Source organism: Mirounga angustirostris, unplaced genomic scaffold (assembly GCF_029215605.1).
Source record: "Mirounga angustirostris isolate CCGP_5_RB_7025 unplaced genomic scaffold, mMirAng1.0.hap1 SCAF_1, whole genome shotgun sequence".
Classification (NCBI taxonomy): Eukaryota; Metazoa; Chordata; class Mammalia; order Carnivora; family Phocidae; genus Mirounga; species Mirounga angustirostris.
Window position 1 is genome coordinate 199182251 of NW_026991709.1, and position 22954 is coordinate 199205204.

At 39.9% G+C, this 22954-nt stretch overlaps 1 protein-coding gene across 17 annotated transcripts in view; it reads left to right on the forward strand.

Moving 5' to 3' along the window:
- The window catches only part of MAP4 (microtubule associated protein 4), a 200285-nt gene that overhangs the window by 123681 nt on the left and 53650 nt on the right, over window positions 1-22954 (forward strand). For all 17 annotated transcript variants that reach the window (XM_045862517.3, XM_054504786.2, XM_054504787.2 and 14 more), the window contains 5 exons: window positions 9802-9924; window positions 17503-17616; window positions 19963-20097; window positions 20665-21780; window positions 22443-22565. In XM_045862517.3, coding sequence (XP_045718473.1) covers window positions 9802-9924; window positions 17503-17616; window positions 19963-20097; window positions 20665-21780; window positions 22443-22565 — 1611 coding nt within the window. The remainder of the gene's footprint in view (window positions 1-9801; window positions 9925-17502; window positions 17617-19962; window positions 20098-20664; window positions 21781-22442; window positions 22566-22954) is intronic.

Genomic DNA, 22954 nt, shown 5'->3' on the forward strand with positions numbered 1-22954 from the left:
TCAAATATTTCTGTTTGTGCCCAGCCCTTTGCCCTCCCTCCTTCCCTTTCTGTTGTTTAAACTCTGCTATAGATTGATTAAAATATTTAATGATAAATAAGTGGGGAGGGGCACCTGGATGGCTCAGTTGTTAAGCGACTGCCTTTGGCTCAGGTCATGATCCAGGGTCCTGGGATTGAGCCCCGCATCGGGCTCCCTGCTCAGAGGGAAGCCTGCTTCTCCCTCTCCCACTCCCCCTACTTGTGTTCCCTCCCTGTCAAATAAATAAAATCTTTAAAAATAATAATAATAATAAATAAGGGGGGGGAGAAAAATAATTCTGGAAGGTAGCCAAGGACCAGGTGTTGAGACTGCTGCTTATAGTATTGTTCAGTCAGTTACAGATTGACTCATAGATTCAACCTCAGAGCATCAGAAAACTCTGTTTTCTCCTACCATTTTCTGGTTAATTTCTCTTTAATAATCCAGAATGGAGCTGTATTGTTACATTTGTGCTTATGTGATTTGAGAAGTAAGATAAGTCAATCCATAAAAATTAATTATTTATATTTTTTATTAATTTTTTTTTTTTTTTAGATTTTATTTATTTGACAGAGAGACAAGGAGAGAGGGAACACAAGCAGGGGGAGTGGGAGAGGGAGAAGCAGGCTTCCCGCTGAGCAGGGAGCCCGATGTGGGGCTCGATCCCAGGACCCTGGGATCATGACCTGAGCCGAAGGCAGACGCTTAACGACTGAGCCACCCAGGCACCCTATTTTTTATTAATTTTAAGAAGTATTTATCCAGGGCGCCTGGGTGGCTCAGTTGGTTAAGCGACTGCCTTCGGCTCAGGTCATGATCCTGGAGTCCCAGGATCGAGCCCCGCATCGGGCTCCCTGCTCAGCAGGAAGTCTGCTTCTCCCTCTGACCCTCCTCCCTCTCATGCTCTCTATCATTCTCTCTCTCTCTCAATAAATAAATAAAAACCTAAAAAAAAAGTGTTTATCCAAATACTTGCCACCTTTCCTCTTCCCTCTTTCATATGCCACTTACGAACCTTCCCAAGGACACTGTGGTTTGTTTTTTGATTTATTGTAGACTTTCTGGCTTAACAAGTGTCCAGGTACTTCCATTTATCCAATAGCTTCTGAGTACTTGTATGTAAGTTATATTTTACTAGGTTTTTGAGAGAGATAAAGATGAATGGATAAGTCAGAGGTCTCAGAATTTAGTTTTAGAATTAAAATGCGTTTTAAAAATTATGTATCACAACTTTTTATTTATTTATTTTTTAAAGATTTTTATTTATTTATTTGACAGAGAGAGACACAGTGAGAGAGGGAACACAAGCAGGGGGAGTGGGAGAGGGAGAAGCAGGCTCCCCGCTGAGCCGGGAGCCCGATGCGGGGCTCGATGCAGGGCTCGATGCGGGGCTCGATCCCAGGACCCTGGGATCATGACCTGAGCTGAAGGCAGACGCTTAACGACTGAGCCACCCAGGCGCCCCTATTTATTTATTTATTTTTAACTCTAGGTTAGTGGTCTGTAGCTCTAGAAGTCTCAAGGTCACACCCAGAGTTAAATAGCAGAGCCAGGGTTAGAACCTTATAAAAACTAGGGACTGTACATTTATATATTTGTTGGCTGCCTATAGCTAGGGTTTTTTTTTTAACATATAAGACTTCTAGAATCATACTTGGCTCATAAGTCTCTCTCTTGCTTTTCTCTCCTCCCCTTGTTTCTTTCTTTCTCTGCTTCACTCACTCATTCACTCACACTCTGCCTTTCTCCCTCTCTCCTACTCTTTCTTGTCTCCCCTCTGTTCTCCCCTGCCCTCTTTTTGGCTTCATTCTCAGGCAGACTCTTTCAAGGTGGGAAAGAGGGCCACTGGCAGCCTAGGTGTATCATTATGGCTCAAGATCCAAAATGTCAGAATGTCTGTATATCAAATTTCTCCAGGGTGCCTGGGTGGCTCAGTCGTTAAGCGTCTGCCTTCGGCTCAGGTCATGATCCCAGGGTCCTGGGATCGAGCCCCGCATCGGGCTCCCTGCTCAGCAGGAAGCCTGCTTCTCGCCCTCCCACTCTCCCTGCTGTGTTCCTGCTCTCGCTGTCTCTGTCTCTGTCAAATAAATAAATAAAATCTTTAAAAAAAAATTTTTTTTTCTCCAAAGGACTTTTGTCCTGGTTTAATCACAAGTGTACTTCTTTGGTCAGGAAAGCAGAAACACCGTGATTGACCTCTGCACTAGGATTGCCTGGAAAGGAGTAGGGCAGTTCCCTTTGGAAGGGATATAGGCTGACAAATCTTGGGGTCTGCTCTTTTTGGCCTTTGACATCCTAGCTATTCTCTAGCGGCCCTCTATGAAGAAATGCTGTCCTCCATAAACTTTTTTCATTCAAATTGGTGTGCTCCTTATTTTCCCATTCTTAACCACGGCCTCAACTCGTATTTGGCTCTGTTGAATATTTTCCCCACGTCTCTAGGACTGTGTAAAAACAGGTATGTGGTCTATATAAAATTGGCTCTATGCTGAAATAGTGATGAATACATATTAGGTATTACAGAAAATTAAACCACACAACGAACCATATTTGACAGCAGTCAGCTCTGCAGAACTCCCATGTGTTGAAATGCTGTTTAAAGTTGGCTCTCTTGGGGCACCTGGGTGGCTCAGTGGGTTAAATGTCCCGACTCTTGATTTTGGCTCAGGTCATGATCTCAGGGTGGTGAGATCAAGCCCTGAGTGGGGCTCCACAATGGGCATGGAGCCTGCATAAGGTTCTGTCTCTCCAGGGCACCTGGGTGGCACATTTGGTTAAGTGTGGAACTCTTGGTTTCAGCTGGGGTTTTGATCTCAGGGTCATGAGATTAAGCCCCGCAAAAGGGCTCTACACTCTGTCCAGAGTCTGCTTAAGACTTTCTCTCCCTCTGGGCGCCTGGGTGGCTCAGATGGTTATGCGTCTGCCTTCGGCTCAGGTCATGATCCCAGAGTCCTAGGATTGAGTCCCTCATCGGGCTCCCCGCTTAGCGGGGAACCTGCTTCTCCCTCTGCCTCTCTGTCTGTCTCTTATGAATAAATAAATAAAATCTTAAAAAAAAAAAAAAAAAGACTTCTCTCCCTCTGTTCCTCCCTTCCACATGCAAGCTCTTTCTCTCTCTCAAATCTTTTTTTTTTTTTTTAAGATTTCATTTATTTATTTGAGAGAGAGAGCAGGATAGAGAGCAAGCAGCAGGGAGGAGCAGAGGGGAGGGAGAAGAAGGTTCCACGCTGAGCAGGGAGCCCGACGTGTGTCTCGATCCCAGGATTCTGGGATCATGACCTGAGCTGAAAGCAGATGCTTAACTGACTGAGCCACCCAAGTTGCACCTAAAATAAAACTTAAAAAAAAAAAACAAAACAAAAAAACCCCTCCCTCCCCCTTTCCCCACCCACCTCCTGCTTGTGTGCATGCTCGTATGCACTCTCTCTCTCTCAAAAATTAAAAAAATTAAAGAATTAAAAACAAAGCTGGCTCTCTTAAAGCTAAAGGAAGGACAGAAAGAAGAAAGCATACTGGGGGAGAGAATAGAAGGAGGAAGAGGTGCTTGGAGGAGACAGAGTTGACTATTCAAACCTCTAGAGGTGCTTAGACATGAATATACAGGACCCCATTACAGGCTGTTGACATCCCTGCTGGTAGTAACCTCCAGACCTGAACTGTATTGGTAAGATTTTCTCTTCTCCCCTGCCCCAAGTTGTACCATAACAGGAGGTGTCTACTTTTGTACTTTGTCAATTAGTGAGAGTTGACTTAGGGAATAGCTATGTGTGTCCTATCTCCGTATCATCCATTGTAAGCTGTCACTGATGAAAGACAATTATGATGATCAGTTTCCATCTTAAAAAGACAGTTGTGACAAACATTGCTTAAAGTTCGGAAAAAGTCTTATCTTCTTTTGAAGAATTGATGTGTTTCCTTTTCTTACTACTTACAGCAGAAGTTTCTTAGTTGTAGCAGGTCAATGCCCATAATAACCTCCAGAGAGAAACCACTCTGGCTAGAGGCTCTGGTTAAGACACAGAACCCAGGAGGGTTTGCCATTTGTGATGTTAACTGTCCTACCAGCAGATAAGTTTCTTAGGGATTTGGTGTTTTACTTATGTAAGAAGAGTTTTAGTTACAAAATGATAATTAAATATCTTAATTAAAATTAGAGTATATTATTCACCTTCCATTCTTGTAGGCACGGAAAGTAAATCCACAGATTTATTATGCTTAAGTAAAAATGTTTATAGAAAAAAAAATCTTCCGATATCCAATATTGTCCCAGGAGAGGAGTAAATGCAAATCGAGGATAAATGATTTTGTTTTATTCTTCTTCTGTCCCTTTCCCCCAAATCACTACATGTAGGTGAAATCAGATTTAAATGATTCTATGAAACATGAAAATAAAGGGCAACCTTGAAGGGGACCATTTGTACCTAGAGGCAGCCTGATGAGTTGGCTGCTAATGAGGAGTCCTGTCATTTCTACTCCCACTTTGCCTTGAGGTTAGCGGTCGGTGTATTAGCTGTAGAAGTTTATAAGTACCCTGTGGCGGAGCCTTCTCCTTCTCCCAGCCACATCTTCCTTAGGTCCTCGTCTGTTTTCCAGAAGGAAGACAGTAGGGAAACTTTAAACTTTGGTACTGTGGCTATTCAGCCTTTCAAAACTTCTTTCATTTGCCTTTATGCCCGTGTCAACAAAAGTTCCTACCCCTAACAAGGAAGGTATATACTAAAGTCACCCTAATCCATTTTTAGAATATTTTTTATCACCCTCAAAGTTCCCTTGGGCCCATTTGTGTTCAGTTCCCATTCCTACTTACAGTCTAGGCAACCACTCTTCTACTTCCTGTCTTTAAAGTTGTGTCTTTTCTAGAAAATTCATGTAAACAGAATTATACAATATTTAGTCTTTTGTGTCTTGCTTTTCTCACATTTCATAATGCTTTTTTTTCTTTTTTAAGATTTTATTTATTTATTTGACAGAGAGAGACACAGTGAGAGAGGGAACACAAGCAGGGGGAGTGGGAGAGGGAGAAGCATACTTCCCCATGGAGCAGGGAGCCCGATGTGTGGGGCTTGATCCCAGGACTCTGGGATCATGACCTGAGCCGAAGGCAGACGCTTAACAACTGAGCCACCCAGGCGCCCCATTTCATAATGCTTTAAGGCTCATCCATATTGTAGTGTTTTCAGTAGTTCATTCCCATTTATAGCTGCATAATATTCCACTATATTTTTGCACCCTATTTTGTTTATCCATTCCACCAATTGAGCATTGTGTTTCTAATTTTTAGCTGTTATGAACAATGCAGCTGTGAACATTAATGTATTCTTTTTTGTGTAGATATGTGTTTTCATTTCTCTTGGGTAGATAGATACCTAGGAATTGCTGGGTCAGACCTGTTTAACATTTTAAGAAACTGTCGAAGTCTAGAAATAGAAATTACATCTTTCTAGATTACATCTTTCAACAAGGGTGCCAAAATAAATCAGTGGGGGAAGAATACAGTAGTATCCCCATATCCACAATTTTGCTTTCCCTGGCTTCAGGTATTTGTGGTTAACTGCGATATGGAAGCAGATAGTCCTTCTGACGTAACAGAAGGTCAGTAGTAGCCTAACACTACGTCACAATGCCTACATCATTCCCCTCAGTGTATCTCATCACACAGGCATTTTATCATCTCACATCATCACAAGAAGGGTGAATATAGTACAATAAGATCTTTTGATAGACCACATTCACATAACTTTTATTTACAGTATATTGTTATAATTGTCCCATTTTATTACCAGTTATTGTTGTTCATCCCCTTGCTGTACCTAATTTATAAATTAAACTTTATCACAGATATGTATGAATAGGAAAAAACATGGTGTATATAGGGCTCAGTACTATCTGTAGTTTCAGGTGTCCATGGGGGTGGGGAGGGTCTTGGAACATATCCCCCACCAAAAAGGGAGACTGCTATAATCTTTTCAACAAATGGGGCTGGGAAACTTGGATTATCTATATTTGCAAAAGAATAAAGTTGGGACCCCTACCCAATACCATATAAAAAAATAAAATGGATCATAGACCTAAATATAAGAAGTAAAAGGAAAAATCTCCTAGAAGAAAACATGGGCATAGATCGTTACGAACTTGGGTTAGCCAGTGATTTCTTAGGACTCCAAAGCAAAAGTGGCAAAAGAAAAGCAGATAAATTAGACTTTATCAGAGTGCCTGGCTGGCTCAGTGAGAAGAGCATGTGACTCTTGATCTTGGAGTTGTAAGTTTGAGCCCCACATTGGGTGTAGAGATGATTTAAAAATAAAATCTTCAGGGCGCCTGGGTGGCTCAGTTGGTTAAGCGACTGCCTTCGGCTCAGGTCATGATCCTGGAGTCCCGGGATCGAGTCCCACATCGGGCTCCCTGCTCGGCAGGGAGTCTGCTTCTCCCTCTGACCCTCCTCCCTCTCATGCTCTCTGTCTCTCATTCTCTCTCTCTCAAATAAATAAATAAAATCTTTAAAAAAATAAAAATAAAATAAAATCTTCAAAAAAAAATGGACTTTATAAAAATTAAAAATTTTTTATGCTCCAAGGACATCATTAAGAAAAAGGATCTTGGATAGATCTAGAGGTATAATGCTAAGTGCAATAAATCAGTCAGAGAAAGACAGATACAATATGATTTTACTCATATGTGGAATTTAGGAAATGAACAAAGATAAAAAAGAAACACATCCTTAAATACAGAGCACAGACTGGTGCTTGCCAGAGGAAAGGTAGGTTGGGGGGATGGGTGAGATAGGTGAAGGCGATTAAGAGTACACTTCTTGTGATGAGCACTGAGTAATGTATAGAATTGTTGAATCATTATATTGTACACCTGAAACTAATGTAACTGTATGTTAACTATGCTTGAATTAAAAAAAGAAAGTGAACTGTGTATCTCAATTAAAAAAGCCCAAATAGCTCAATTAAAAAATAGGTAGGGGCACCTGGGTGGCTCAGTCGTTAAGCGCCTGCCTTCGGCTCAGGTCATGATCCCAGGGTCCTGGGATCGAGCCCCGCATCGGGCTCCCAGCTCCGCGGGAAGCCTGCTTCTCCCTCTCCCACTCCCCCTGCTTGTGTTCCCTCTCTCGCTGTGTCTCTCTCTGTCAAATAAATAAAATCTTAAAAAAAAATAAAAAATAAAATAAAATAAAAAATAGGTAAATGATTTGAATAGGCTTTTTTTTTTTTTTTTTTAAGATTTGTTTGTTTATTTTAGAGAGAGAGAGAGAATCTCAAGCAGACTCCACACTGAGCGTGGAGCCCAACGCAGGGCTTGATCTCACAACCCTGAGGTCATGACCCAGGCCATACTAACAGTTGGGTGCTTAACCGACTGCACCACCCAGGCGCCCCTTGAATAGACGTTTCTTAAAAAAAAAAAGAGGCAAATGATTGATAAGCAATTGAAAATATGCAGAACATCACTAGTCATTAGGGAAATGCAAATCAAAACCACAGTGGGATACACTTCACACCCACATCTGGTATAGCTAAAATAAAAAAGATCAACAAGTGTTGGTAAAGATGTGGAGAAATTGAAACTGACGCATTGTTGGTTGGGATTGTAAATGGCATAAGCACTTTGCAAAAAACAGTTTGGCAGTTCCTCAGAATGTTAAACATACGAGTTGCTATATGATCTAGAAACTCGGTTAGGCATATAGCCAGTAGAATTGGAAACATTCCCACACAAAAACCTATACTTAATATTCATAGTAGCATTATTTAACAATAGCCAAAAATGGAAACAATCAGATGTCAATAGATGAACATATAAACTATATATTTTGAATGAATATATAAACTATAAACTTTCCCACCAGTGGGCTGGTGGGAAAGGTGAATTGGTATAGGATTTTGGAGTAATAAAAATGTTTTGAAGTTAGACGGTGGTGGTTGTATAACTCAGTGAATGTACTAAAACCCCCCTGGATGCTACACTTAATTAAAACAGTAAATTTATATCTCAACTAAGCTGTTCATAAAGAGAAGGAAACCATGAAATTAATTTCTAAAGTAGTACCATTTAACATTCCCTCCAGGAATGGAAGAAATTTCCTTTTTCTCTGCATCCTCACAAACTCCTGGTATTGTCTGTCTTTTTGATTTAGTGGTTCTCAAGTGTAGTGGCAACTCATGGTGATTTCAATTTGCATTTCCCTAACGACTAATGATGATGAGCTTCTTTTATGTGCATATTACCCATTTGTGTATTGTCTTTGATGAAAAGGTCTATTGAAATCTTTTGCCCATTTAAAATTGAGTTGCTTGACTTATAATTGTGTATAAGAGATTTTTTTTCAAGTCTTAATTTTTTATTATTAGACTCAACAGACGAAGAATAACATTTTATTAAATATGATCAGAACAACAAAATGTAAGGGAAATAAGATTAAAACTTTACACATTGTTTGTTGTAAGTATGAGCAAAAATAAGCAAAAAGACTGAAGTAGCTATTTCAGTAGCTATTTAAACATATTAAATGTTTAAACAATTTTGAACACATAGTATGTACCAATATTTAAGTTACTTATAAATATTGTTTTTAAGGTGATAAATGAACTTGTTTCTTGTAAAACTTACCTAATAATAGATCATAAGTATAATTATAAGAGATTCTGATCTCTTCTGCATACAGTCCTTTATTAGATTTGTCATTTGCAAATATTTTCTCCCAATCTGTGGCTTCTCTTTTCATTTTCTTAGTGGTATTTTTAAAAAGCAAAAGCTGTAAATTTTGATGATGTCCAGTTCACAAGTTTTTTTTCCTTATATGGATCCTGCCTGTGATGACATTTCTAAGAAATCTTTGCCTAGTCCAGGGTCATAGAGATTTTTTTCTCCTATATTTTCTTCTACAAGTTCTTTTAGTTTCACCCATTTACATTTAGGTTCTTAATCTATTTGGAGTTAGATTTTGCATATGGTGTGAGGTAAGTGACCAGTTGTTTCTGTATCATTGGTTGAAAAAATGATCCCCCATTGAATTACCTTGGCACCTCTGTTAAAAACCAGTTGTCCACAACTTAACGTAGTTTTCCTTCTGAACTCTGTTCTGCTCCATTTATCAAATGTGTTGTCCATACCACACTGACTTGGTTATTAAACATTTGTAGTAACTTTTGAAATCAAATCATTTAAATCCTCCAATGTTCTTTTCTTCAAAATTGTTTTGTCTATTCTGTGGTTTTTTTTGTTTGTTTGTTTTTGTTTTTTGCATTTCCATATAAATTATGGAATGAGCTTGTTGACACCTTCAAAAAATTCTGCTGGGACTTTTAACTGTAGTTGCCTTGAATCTATTGTCAGTTTGAGAATCACCATCTTAACAATATTGAGTCTTCTATTAATGACCATAGTATATATCTCCCCATTTATTTAGATCTGACATTTTAAAAATTTTGGTGACTTGAAATGATTGCTGTTGACAATTTTGTCAAATTTTGTACTTGTTCTTTTGTGGGTAAAAATCACTAACCTTTTCACATACCATACCCAGAAGATAACCTGCGGTGTTTTTAACCTTGTAACAGGCTTATACTTCCAGTATTTTGATTATGTTTTTCTGTCTTAAAATTTAAAAAAAAATTTCTTGAAAATGCACTAGGTAGGTATGATTTTTGTCATATTGTACTAACTGTGATACTAGTAGAAACTCAATTCTAGTGGAGGAGAAGACAGTAAAAAACTCAATTCTAGTGGAGAAGACAGTGATACCTTGTAACTTTTGTTTGGTGTTTCTCTCTGAAGGTTCTCCAACTCCATTCCTTGAAGAGAAAATGGCCTACCAGGGATATCAGAACATCCAGAACTGGCCAGAAAACACAAACTTTTGCTTTGAACCACAACAATTGGTGAATCCTACCCAGACTGGTAAGTGCAGGCTTGCCTGTGACTGTTCAGTATGAGTGATGACACAAACATGAAAAATTTGTAGCCACCACTCAGATAAAACTTTTTAGCCTAAATATAGCTTGCAAAGCACAACCAGAGTGTAACCCTTTGCCCTGAACATTTAGTTGACCCTTTCTTCTCTCAATCCCTTCTTCTGATGCGCATGCCTCTCCATATCTCTCCCTTTCGTGTTTTGAGTAACTTAACTGAAATTCATATTCATTGAAGACTAAATGGTCAGTAGTATTGTAGAATCGTAATTCTTCGAAAAGGAATTATTACAGTAATAGTAGCACCATTTGTTGAATGTCTGTTTTGTGTGCCAGGCACAGGGCTAGAGCCTTTTTATACATATTTTCTGTGTTTCTTACCTAACTCTGCAAGTATGTATTATTCTCATTTGACAGGAGGGAAAACTAGGACTCATACCCAATTTCTATAAAATCAAACTATTCTGTAGAGACAAAAAGCATATGTGTAGTTGCCTACAGCTGGAAATGGTGGCGGAATGGATTGCAGTGGGACCTCAAAGGAGTAATATCAATGGCTCCATGCCAGGTTGAGAGCTCAGTTTTTTTGTTTGCACTTATATATGGCTTCTTTTTTACCATCTAACTTATTACAAGGTGCTCATAGCTGGTTCCAAATAATCTAGTACTTGATGTTCTATACCATTTTCCAGTTATTGGGTATATCAATATATGGTAATTTTTAAAAACCGCTTTATTAAGACATAATTCATATACCATACAATTCACCTTTTTTTTTTTTTTTAAGATTTTATTTATTTATTTGAGAGAGAGAGAATGAGAGAGAGCACATGAGAGGGAGGAGGGTCAGAGGGAGAAGCAGACTCCCTGTTGAGCAGGGAGCCGGATGCGGGACTCGATCCAGGGACTCCAGGATCATGACCTGAGCCGAAGGCAGTCGCTTAACCAACTGAGCCACCCAGGCGCCCTACAATTCACCTATTTAAAGTGTACGATTCAGGGGCGCCTGGGTGCCTTAGTTGGTTAAGCATCTGCTTTTGGCTCAGGTCATGATCCCAGAGTCCTGGGATCAAGTCCCATGTTGTTCTCCCTGCTCAGCAGGGAGTCTCCTTCTCCCTCTCCCTCTGCTCCTCCACCCCCGCCACTCATGCTCTCTCTCTCTCTCTCAAATAAATAAATAAAATCTTCAAAAAACAAAATCAAGTGTACAATTCAGTGGATTTTTAGTATATTCGTGTGTGTGTGTGTGTGTGTGTGTGTGTGTGTGTAGCCATCACCAGAATCAACTTTAAAACATTTTTATAAGCAACCACTAACCTACTTTCTGTCTCTCTAAATTTACCTATTCTGGACATTTTATATGAATGAAATCATATGTGGTCTTTTGTGACTGGCTTTTTCACTTAGCAAGTTTTCAAGGATCATGCATTTTGTGGTACAGATCAGTACTTCATTCTTTCAGAGGAACTCATAATATTCCGTTGTATGGATATACCACATTTTGTTTATCTGTTCATCAGTTGATAAATATATAGGTTGTTAGCATTTTTTTTCTTTTACTGTTGTCACTAATGCTGTTTTAAACGTTTATGTACAGGTTTTTGTGTAGACATATATTTTCATTTCCCATGGGTTTATACCTAGATTGGTATTGCTGATCATTTGATAACTCAGTGTTGAATCATTTGAGGAACTGCCCAACTATTTTCCAAAGCAGCTGTACAATTTTACATTGCCACCAGTAGTGGATTAGGTTTGTAATTCCTCCACATCCTTAAAAATCCTTGTTTTCCCTTTTGAAAAATTTAACCTAACCTAGTTGGGATTGAAGTGGTATATCTTGTTATGATTTTAATTTGCATTTTCCTCTTGGCTAATGATGTTCATTATCTTTTTATTTTTCATATGTTTATTGACTATTTGTATATCTTCCTTAGACAAGTGTGTATTCAGATCCTTATCCCAATTTTAATTGGTGTATCTTTTTTGTTGTTGTCCTGTAAGAGTTCTTTATATACTACACCCTTGTCAGATTTATGATTTGCAAATATTTTCTCCCATTTTGTGGGTTGTCTCCTAATTTTCTTTATAGTGCCCATTGATGCATAAAAGTTTTTTTTGTTTTTTTTGTTTTTTTGCAAAAGAGAATGAGAGAGAGCACGAGAGGGAGGAGGGTCAGAGGGAGAAGCAGACAACCTGCTGAGCAGGGAGCCCGATGTGGGACTCGATCCCGGGACTCCAGGATCATGACCTGAGCCGAAGGCAGTCGCTTAACCGACTGAGCCACCCAGGCACCCATAAAAGTTTTTTATTTTGATGAAGTCCAATATATCTAGTTTTTCTCTTGTTGCTCATGCTTTGGTGTTATATCTAAGACTCCACTGCCAAATCTGAGGTCATGAACATTTATCCTTATGTTTTCTTTTTCTTTTTTTGACGATTTTATTTATTTGAGAGAGAGAGAGAAGCAGCAGGGGGAGCAGCAGGCAGAGGGAGAAGCAGGCTCCCCACTGAGCAAGGAGCCCGATGCGGGACTCTATCCCAGGACTTGGGATCATGACCTAAGCCGAAGGCAGATGCTTAACTGTCTGAGCTACCGAGGCATCCCTATCCTTATGTTTTCTTCTAAAAATTTTATATTTTTAGCTCTTGTATTAAGGTCTTTGATCCATTGTAAGTTGATTTTTGTATATGGTGAGAGGTAGAGAGATCCATATTCATTATTTTGCATGTTGATATCCAGTTGTCCCAGCTGCATTTTTTTGAAGACTGTTCTTTGCCCATTTCATGGTCTTGGCATCCTTGCTGAAATCTGTTGACCATAGATACATAATTTTGTTCATCAACTCTTAGTTCTATTCCACTGGATCTGTCTGTCTGTCCTAATGCCAGGACTATACTGTCATGATTACTATAGCTTTGTGGTAAGTTTTGCAGTTAGGAAGTGTGAGTTTTCCTCACTTTTGTGGGGTTGGGTTGTTTTTTTTGTTTGTTTTTGTTGTTTTTTTTAAAATTGTTTTAGCTATTCTGGCTGGGTCTTTTGTGATTCCATATGAATTTTAGAATCAGCTTGTCAATTTCTATAAAGAAATCAGCTGGGATTCTTACAGGAATTTATAGCTCTATAAATATAGATATATATTTATCAATATAGATATTGATATATCTATATCTATAGATCAAATTGAGTTTTGCTATCTTTATAATATTAAGTCTTTCAATCCATAAACATAGAATGTTTTTCCATTTATTTATATCTTATTTCTTTCAACAGTATTTTTGTAGTTTCACAGTATAAATTTTATATCCCTGTTTATAAAATTTATTCCTAGTATTTTATTCTTTTTGATGCTATGAATGAAATTGTTTTCTTAATTTCATTTTTAGATTATTCATTGGAAGGGTATAGATATACAATTGATTTTTGTATATTGATCTTGTATCTTCAGCCTTGCTCAATTAATTAGTTCTAGTAGTTTTAGTGGATTCCTTAGGATTTTCCACATGTATGATCATGTCATTTACAAATGTAATTTTAGTTCCTCATTTCCAATCTTGATGCGTTTTATTTCTTTTTCTTGCCTAATTTTCCTGGCTAGAACCTTCAGTACAATGATTAACTAGAAGTGGTGAGAGCAGACATCCTTGTTTTGTTACTTTCTTTAGAGGGAAAGCATCCAGTCTTTGGCCATTAAGTATGGTGTCAGCAGAGTATGTTTTGCAGATGCCATTTATCAGATTAAGGAAAGTGCCTTCAATTCCTAATTTGTCAAGTACTTGATTTATCATGAAAGGGTGTTGGGTTTTGTCAAGTGGTTTTTCTGCATCTATTGAAATGATCATGTGGTTTTAATTTTTATTCTACTGATACGTATATATTACATTGATTACCAATCTTGCATTCCTGGGATAAATCCCATTTAGTCATGGCGTATAATTTGTGTTATTTTCTGGCACATTCATAAACATATTTGTTGAAGATTTTGGCATCCATATTTAGAAGAGATGCTGCTCTGTAGTTTCCTTATGATGTCTTTGTCTAGTTTTGGTATCAGAGTAATATCAGGGTGTTAACATTCTGTGGAAATACCAACCAGAGAATGAGTTAGGAAGTGTTCTCCCTGCTTCAGGTTTTTCTGGAAGAGTTTATGAAGAATTAGTTGTAATTCTTCTGTTAATGTTTGGTAGAATTGATCAGCGAAGCTATCTTAGCCAGAGATTTTCTTTGTGAGTCATTTTTAATTAGTACTATTAAAGTCAGGAAGAAGAGGAACCAGCAAGGGTAACGTCAAAGGAATGGCCAGTTTTGAGGTTGGAGAAAACTTGGAAGAGTATAATGTCTTGAAAGCCAAGTGTGATAGTCAGCCCCCAAGATGGTTCCAGTGATCCCCAACTCCTGGTATTCACACTTTTGTGTAGTAACCTCCCACATCATACTAGGCTTGGCCTGTGTGATCAGTAGAATAGATGGCAGAAATAATGGTATGTCATTTCTAAGATTAGGTTATAAAAGACACTGTGGCTTCCATCTTGGTTATTCTCGGTTTACTCACCCTGGGGATAGCCAGTTGCTATGGAGACACCCATGTAGGTGAGAATCAGAGGCCTCTATAGTCAATAGCCATGTAAATAAGCCGCTGTGCAGACAGGTTCTCCAGCCCCTGTCAAGTCTTCTGATGATCACAGCCTTGGCCAGTGCCTTGACTACATACAGCCTTGCGCGAGACACACTAATCAGTGGAGGTGGGGAAAATAGATCCTGGGGGACATTTTGAAGGTCAGCTCAGCTGGATTTTCTTATGAATTGGGAATGGTATATGAAAGAGAGAAGTTAAGGATGACTCCAATGTTTTTGACTAAAAAGATAGAATGCCATTAGAGATGGGAAGATTGTATGAGGGGTAGTTTGGGAAACATGTTACGTTTTGGCTTTATTTTATACATTAAGAATTGGCAATTTGATATGAAAATCAAGAAATAAGGGGTGAGGTCTAGATGGCTGGAGGTACAAATTTGAGTGTTATTAACTTACGGACAGAATTTTAAACTGTGAGATTAGATAAGGTCACTAAGTGGGGGGAATGTGGATAGAGAAAAGGTCTTCATCCCTTTAACCACTTGGTCCTTCAATTCTCAGCTGAAATATTTACCAGGTGAAGATCTTTGACTTGAACTAAAATATCTGTCTGCTAAATGTTCTCAGCCCTGACCTTATTATGCATCTCTGGGTTTTTAGAGCACACAGACTCTGTCATATTAGAGGCATCCAGAAAAAACATAATAAATAAATGACAGAACTTTGTAGAAACCATTCATTTTTACATGCAAGGTAGCACATCTCCCATCCTAATGTGCAAACCATACAGCAGTTACTGTCCTTGATGGTTTAGGCGTTGTGTTTTCCTTCAGTGGAAGTGTTAGGAGGAGCCTTTCCAAACCCGGGGTACCGGGCAGCATGAATGGTTGTAATCTCTCTCATCTCCCAGCTCCCCTGCTGTTCTCGAGAAGCAGCTTTGGGTCTTCCTCCACCCCCAGCAGTTTCTCAGTTTGCCTTCCGCTGTTCATACTTCCCAGTGCCACAGTCTCCTCTGATCTTGCCATCTCTTGCTAGAGGAGGGTGGTACAGCTGCCTCAGAGCCACAGGAATGAACACTGTCCCAAGGCCTAGGCTTTTATGCATCTGCCGCTGACAAATGAAGCACCTTAAGGGAATGAGTCACTAGCATCTACCAAGGAACTAGTTAGAAAGCAGATTCTTAGGGCCTAGCAATCAGTGTTTCTTTAAGGCTGCAGGGTAATTCAGATGTGTGCTAATTTTGAGAAGGCCTTCTTAGAAGCAGAATTCTTTTATTCATTTATTTATTTATTTTTTATTTTGTCTCTGGTAAAGAATAAAGAATTTTCCTATGACTGGGCAGGGACTAAACACTATTAGCCCCATTTCTAGTACCCAGAATAAAACCATGCAGATCACAAATCTCCCCATCTAGAATATCAGAAAGATTAAATCACAAATCATTTAGTCCATTTCTCAAAGTTCTGTTGACTATGGCATTCTTAATATTTCATTTCTGTATCAGGGCAGAAATGTCTTGTGAACATTTTCTTTCTTTCTTTTTTTTTTTTTTTAAGATTTTATTTATTTATTTATTTGACAGAGAACACAAGCAGGGGGAGTGGGAGAGGGAGAAGCAGGCTCCCCACTGAGCAGGGAGCCCAATGCGGGGCTCGATCCCAGGACCCTGGGATCGTGACCTGAGCCCAAGGCAGACGCCTAACAACTGAGCCACCCAGGCGCCCCTCTTGTGAACATTTCATGACTAAAGATCAAAAAGAAAGGAAGCAACTTTAAATAAATTTGGAAACAGTATCCACAGTTAAAGGCTGATTATCCTTTACTTGTATTGGAATACATGCTGATCTATCTGCTCAAGGATGGAAGTAGACTTGCTAGTAGCAGTGAGCACACAGGGCAATTTTTATTTAAATTCTAGTTAGTTCAGGGCGCCTGGGTGGCTCAGTCAGTTAAGTGTCTGCCTTCAGCTCAGGTCATGATCCCAGGGTCCTGGGATCGAGCCCTGTATCAGGCTCCCTGCTCAGTGGGGAGTCTGCTTTTCCTCCCTCTGCCCTTCCACACCCACTCTTGTGCTCTCTCAAATAAACAAATAAAATCTTTTTAAAAAATTCTTGTTAGTGTAATATTGGTTTCAGGAGTAGAATTTAGTGATTCATCACTTACATATAACACCCAGAGCTCATCAGAACAAGTGTCCCTTAGTAGCAAAATTCTTGCTTGGCCTGACTGGCTTTGCTTTTTTTTCTCATGTAAGAAGACACAGAGTTGGGGCGCCTGGGTGGCTTAGTCATTAAGCGTCTGCCTTCAGCCCAGGTCATGATCCCCAGATCCTGGGATAGAGCCCCGCATCGGGATCCCTGCTCCACGGGAAGTCTGCTTCTCCCTCTCCCACTCCCCCTGCTTGTGTTCCTTCTCTCACTCTCAAATAAATAAATAAAATCTTTAAAAAAAAAAAAAAAGGCATAGAGTTTCCCTGATGTTTTGAGTGCCTTTACTAATGGCAACTCATGATTCTGGAGTTTCTCTTCTGAAGATGCCAGCTGTTCACCTTGTCTCATTCAGACAACTTCTTAAAAGTAGGTTTCTTCGTGATGTCCAATGAGGTGAAAATGTCTTTTTTACTTGTCTGGCTGTCTTTTTTTTTTTTTTTTTCTTAATAACCTAAAATGAATGTCTAAATATATATTGGAGTTTAATTATATCTGTAATTTCACCTCTTAGCATATTATAGAATTGAGCATTAGTTGTGCCTTTAGTTTTTTATTTGTTGGCTGATTCAGATAATCAAATCTTAGAGAATATGAGATTATATATTCTTAACTTGTAACAAAGGAATAAGGTAATCTCTACCATATTCCGTTACATATTTTCTCAATTTATTTAACTTCTGTTGATGACACATGTAACCAATCAATACTCATCATAGGATAAGGAATGCTAATCTTTTTAGTTGTATTCACTGGGAATGAGTTTTAAATTTCTTTTTTCCAGATCCCTTTAAGATGCACCATGATGATGGCCTGGAGGATTTTCTCTTTCTCCCCAGTGGAACAACCAATGCTTCAGCATTTACAGAACAAAATGATCCCCTGCAAGACAGTTATGGTATGATGTCTTCAACTGGATTTATTGCTTAACTCCCAACAGTTAATGTGGCCTTTTACCCATCACCTTTGAAGTTAACCACTAGGCAAAGTCATGTTTTTTGGCTCTGGCTGTAACAAGGCTCTACCTAGATTGGGCTCAGGAGAGAATTCAGCAGTTGGGGTGCTCAGGGTCTGCTCACCTCCTCTTGTGAGATCTTGAATACTATATGATAGGGCCAGATTCTGTCTCCACATTTTACTAGCTCATTACCTTGGGTAAGTTATATCCTCTCTAAACTTTTATTTCTTTATCTACAATATGGGGCCAGCAATAGTTCCTACCTTAAAGATGTGGTGATAATGAAATAAAATTTTGTAAAAGCACTTCTCATAGCATCTGGTACTTAGTAAACATTAAACAGATCTTAGTTCTCAATTAGTAGTATCCTCATTCCTGGTTTTGTGTAACTTTTAACATGAATGTGGCCAGGATACTGTGGGGGAGGTAAAACTTAACTTCCTCCCATCTTAGGTTGTCAGCTGGGACTCTAAAACAAAAAGATTAACAGGAGACAATTTGTTAACACATGCAGCATCCATCATACGGGTGAAAAGTGACTCAAAGTGGTAGCTTAGAATTTTGGTTAGCATCTTCAACAAAGAACAGTAAATGTATAAAGAAATAACAGGACAAAGGAAAGCAGTTTTAGGCTTTCATGAGTGCCAAACTGGGGGAAGAAAATGCATGGGAGGGAACTGATGGAGTAAGGTTTGTGTGCAGATTCCTCTGCTGCCCTCTCTGGGCTGATAAGAGTCTGGGTCCAGGAAGTGGAGAATTTATATCCTGTCTTTAAGCAGAAGGTGGAGAGGTTTTTCTAGGTTTACTGCTCCCTACTTGCCTTCAGCTCAAAATAATTTTTATGTCAAAGAGGCATATTTTGGTGGTGACTTTCAGGTTTCCTTCAGTACCTATCACTAGTAAGTCCCACTTCCAACAATGCTTGTAATTTTGTATTTGTAAAGGTCATGGCTAATAATATGTTGCATTTGTGCCTCTCTTTGGACTGCAGATCTCTAGGGGGAAGGATGTTAAATGGGTTGACTTGATGCTTTCTATGTAGTCTCCCGATGCTTTTCAGCTTTTAGTGAGTCATTTAGTCCCATTGACTTCTTTACAGCATCTTCTCTTCCTTTATGCTCCCTCTGCCTTCCCCCATGTAAAGCCCCTATCACTTTATACCTAGGCTGCTCCCTTTTAAATTCATTCCAAATATACCTGCTGATTTGGTCACCAGGTCCCTGTTCTGTATTCATCACCTCATTTTCATTAAGACCTTAAGACACTCTATTTTTTTTCTCTTCAAGTCTAGATGTCTCTGGCTTTCCAGGTCCTTCTTCCATTGTTTGTTCCAATCCTATTTTCCCTTTCTGGTATGCAACATCTACTTGAATCCAACTAATTTTGTAGTCGCAGAAACATTCTTGTCCTATTGGCATTTTCATACCTTTCTTTGCTCAGTGTTCTCCATCCTTGAAATTGACTACTCTCTCCTCTCTTCCTGCTCTTGCTTCTCCTCTGAAGCCTTCTGTGACTATTCTGGTCCTCATGGTTGTTTTTAAACTCTTAGAACACTTAGTCCATACTATACAGTGGTTGATACATGTCTGTCTTGCCTCTCTAGCTAAATTGTAATACTCTTGCTGGCAAGGACCATGTGATAGTAAATCCCCTATTATGTCTTAGAGCACAGCATAATAACAATCCCTTAACAGTTGTCTATTTCTTAATAATTTATAAAGCATTTTCACAAAACTGTTGTAATGTTGCAGAGGGAGGCATTGATTTCCTTTTACAGATGAGGAAATCAAGACTCTCAGTTCCTTACTACGTGTTATGTTGTATCAGTTGTGATATTTATTGGTGCTAGCATTCAGTCTTTGGTATTTTTACTCTTCACAATACAATGTAGAAGGTAGCCAATCAATGCTGACTAATGACATGACAGTCAGTTAACAATTTGCCAGAACCCTGAAGAACGTCAGTGGTTTTTACTTTAAAACTTTCTTGCTTTGTTTTTCATTGGTCTTGTGTCATTATGGCAATATATGTAAAGCTGATTTTTTTTTTTAAGATTTCATTTATTAGAGAGAAAGCGGGCATGAGCAGGGGGAGGGGCAGAGGGAGAGAGAGAAGCAGGCTCCTTGCTAAGCAGGGAGCCCGACATGGGGCTCGATCCCAGGACTCTGGGATCATGACCTGAGCCAAAGGCAGATGTATAAAGCTGATTTTAAATATCATACGCCTTTTTCTCCCTATTATTGACCCAGTTTTCAAAAATCTGTTTGTTTGTGTTTTCAATATTAGGTCTGTTTCCCTGTGACACATTTGCTCCTGCAAGTATTGGACCTCAGGGGTGGCCTGTGGAAGCCCCAAACTCTCCACACTCGGAATCCTTCATTTCCCCAGAGGCCGTGACACACCCTCTGCAGCCCACAGCAGGTAACTTATTAGAACCCCTCTTTATCACTTCATGGTTATAGAGTCTTAGTCAATTTAAATAATCAGACTTAAGTTTTAGCAACGTAGAGCAGTATAGATAAAAATTTCAGAACTATCACAAATGCTTTTATTCCTTTACTGATTTCACAGCTGAAGGAATGAAGGTGTGGTTGAAATACAATACTTGGAGTTCAAGGGCAGAGAAAATCCCTTTTTAATTGAGTACATACTTAGGACTCGGAGGTTTTTTCCTGGATGTCCCACCAGTTCCCATTCTTAAAATAATTGTGTGCCTGTGTTGTTGTTGTTGTTGTTTTTAAACCTGTGTTTTTTTCTTTCCTTTTCCTTTCTTCCTCCACTCTTTACTCTCTCAATATCCTGTTCTTCTCAGTACTGGGACTATCAGAGAGTAGGCACAAATACATTAACTAGACAGCTTTTTAAGTCCTGTTTAGGGTGTTATGGTCACAAAATCTAGATACTCCTATGCTCTCAGAAAATAAGTTTTGAATGCAGAGCTACGAGCACACAATGATGGGTCCTAAATTTCCAACTTATTTCCCGTAGAGCCAGCTGAAGAGGTAGAAGTGACATCAGCAGAAGAGAGGGCATCAACAGAAGCATTGGAAATCATGATGGGACTGAAGGCTGCTGACATGGCACCATCTAGAGAAACAGAGATGTCTCCAGCCAAGGACATGGCACAGGCCACAGAAACAGAGGTGGCCTTGGCTAAAGACACGGAACCATCTACCAAGTCAGATGTGACACTGGCTAAGGACATGGAATCACCTATCGAATCAGATATGGCCCTAGTCAAGGACATGGTACTACCCAGAGAAACCGAAGAAGCCCCAGTTAAGGATGCTGTATTGTCCACAGAAGCAGATGTCTCTTTAGCCAAGGACATGGTACTGCCCACAGAAACAGAGGTAGCCCCAGCCAAAGATGTATTACCATTCAAAGAAACAGAGAGGGCCCCACCTATAAAAATGGATGTGTCCCCAGATGAGGGCCTGGTGCCACCCACAGACAGAGAGATGGCCCCAGCCAAGGGTGTGGTATCACTCTCAGAAATAGAAGTGGCACTGTCTAAGGATGTTGTATCATCCACAGAAATATCCCCAGCCAAGGAGGTGGCCTTGTCCCCAGAGACAGAGGTGGCCCTGACTGGGGATGTGGCGCTGCCTCTGGAAACCAAGGTGATGTCGACTGAGGATGTGGCACTGCCCCCAGAAACCGAGGTGGCCCCAGTCAAGGATATGGCTCCACATCCAGTTACAGAAAAGGCTCTAGTGAAGGACGTGGCTCCATCCCCAGAACCAGAGATGGCCCTGGGCAAGGACATGGTTTCACCTCCAAAAACAGAGATGGCTCTGGGTGAGAATGTGGCTGTGTCCCCAGAAACAGAAGTAACCCTGATCAAGGATGTGCCTCAACCTCCAGAAACAGAGTTAACCCTGGCTAAGGATGTGGCTCCGCCCCCTGGGACAGAGGTGACTCTGGCCAACAGTGTGAGTCCAGCCAAGGATGTTGCAGTACTCTCAGAAACAGAGGTGACACCAGTTCCAGTTAAGGACATGGACACTGCACGGTCACAGGAAGAAATAAGTGAGGAGTCCCAGTTAAAATCTCTCAAGGATGAGGGGCAGTCAGCTGCATCTACTTTTATCATTTCTCCAGGTATGGGTTTATGTTTACTCAGTATTTCTGTCTCCCAGGGTCTCACCAGAAAGGTGAGGGACAAATGTCGTACCAGATAAAATAAAGACAATTACACTGTATTTTGCAAGTCTACACACATTGCTGCTCTCCTAGACGATCTTTCTCACCTTCATCCTCCTCCAGTTTCCAACATCTCCCTCCTTATTTCTCTGCTGATCTGTTTTCCTTGTTGGTAATTTCAACAATAAAAGAACGTTCACAGACTTTTGCCACCTTGTCTGCCGACTTGTGTACTGTACCCCTAGTCTCTGCCTCACTCCCATTACTGGCAGTAAACGGTGCCTGCTCCTGATTACGGCTGATCTCCATTTTGCCCCTAGACCCCACCTCCTCTTCCCTACTTTAGGATGCCCTAGCCATTCTTCCCTTTCTTGCCACTCACCAGTTTTTCCCCCTGTCCATTGAATCAGTCCCACCAACATACAAATATTTATATTTCCCATTTAAAACAAAACAGTTTCCCAGCTTCACCTTCCAGCTACCACTCCATTTCTCTGCTGCCCTCAGAGGAGCATCTCTCATTCCTCCAAAACTATTCCTGCTTCCAGTTTCTGAAAGGTGGAAAAAGAGCTAAAGTAGTGCTACTCTAAAACCTGTGTGGTTTTTATTGTTACATTTAGATCCAGCCACAGCCGTGGGCCAGAAGTCCAACCTGCCGACAGATGAGGATTATGTGTTAGAGAAACAAGAGCAGAAGAAACCATTCAGTAGTCAACCTTCCGACCTTCCTTCAGAGACCTCAGGTAAGCGAGGGAAACACAGTGGACTCTCTGAAACCACCTGGACTGGGAGCGATGGGTTGGTGGTGGTCGACGTTGTCCCTGGTTTTGTGGCGGTTTAATTAGCAGTATTGTTTATGAAGTCCATTCTCTTTCTTAGACAGATTTTTATCTTGTTTAGGCAGAAAGTCAGCTGCTTACATATTTTTAAATTATCGCATCAACTCAAGACATCTAAATCTTAACTCAGTTCAGCTGTCCACTATTCTGTGCTGTGTGGTCTTGGGCAGGTTATTTAACTTCCCTGTTTCTCTGTTTATTCAGCTATAAGAGGAATATGTTGGTCAAATGTTCTATAAACCTTTGCTAGTAAACCCTTGCTAGTTATAGTGTGTTTCGTGGCCCAGCAGCAT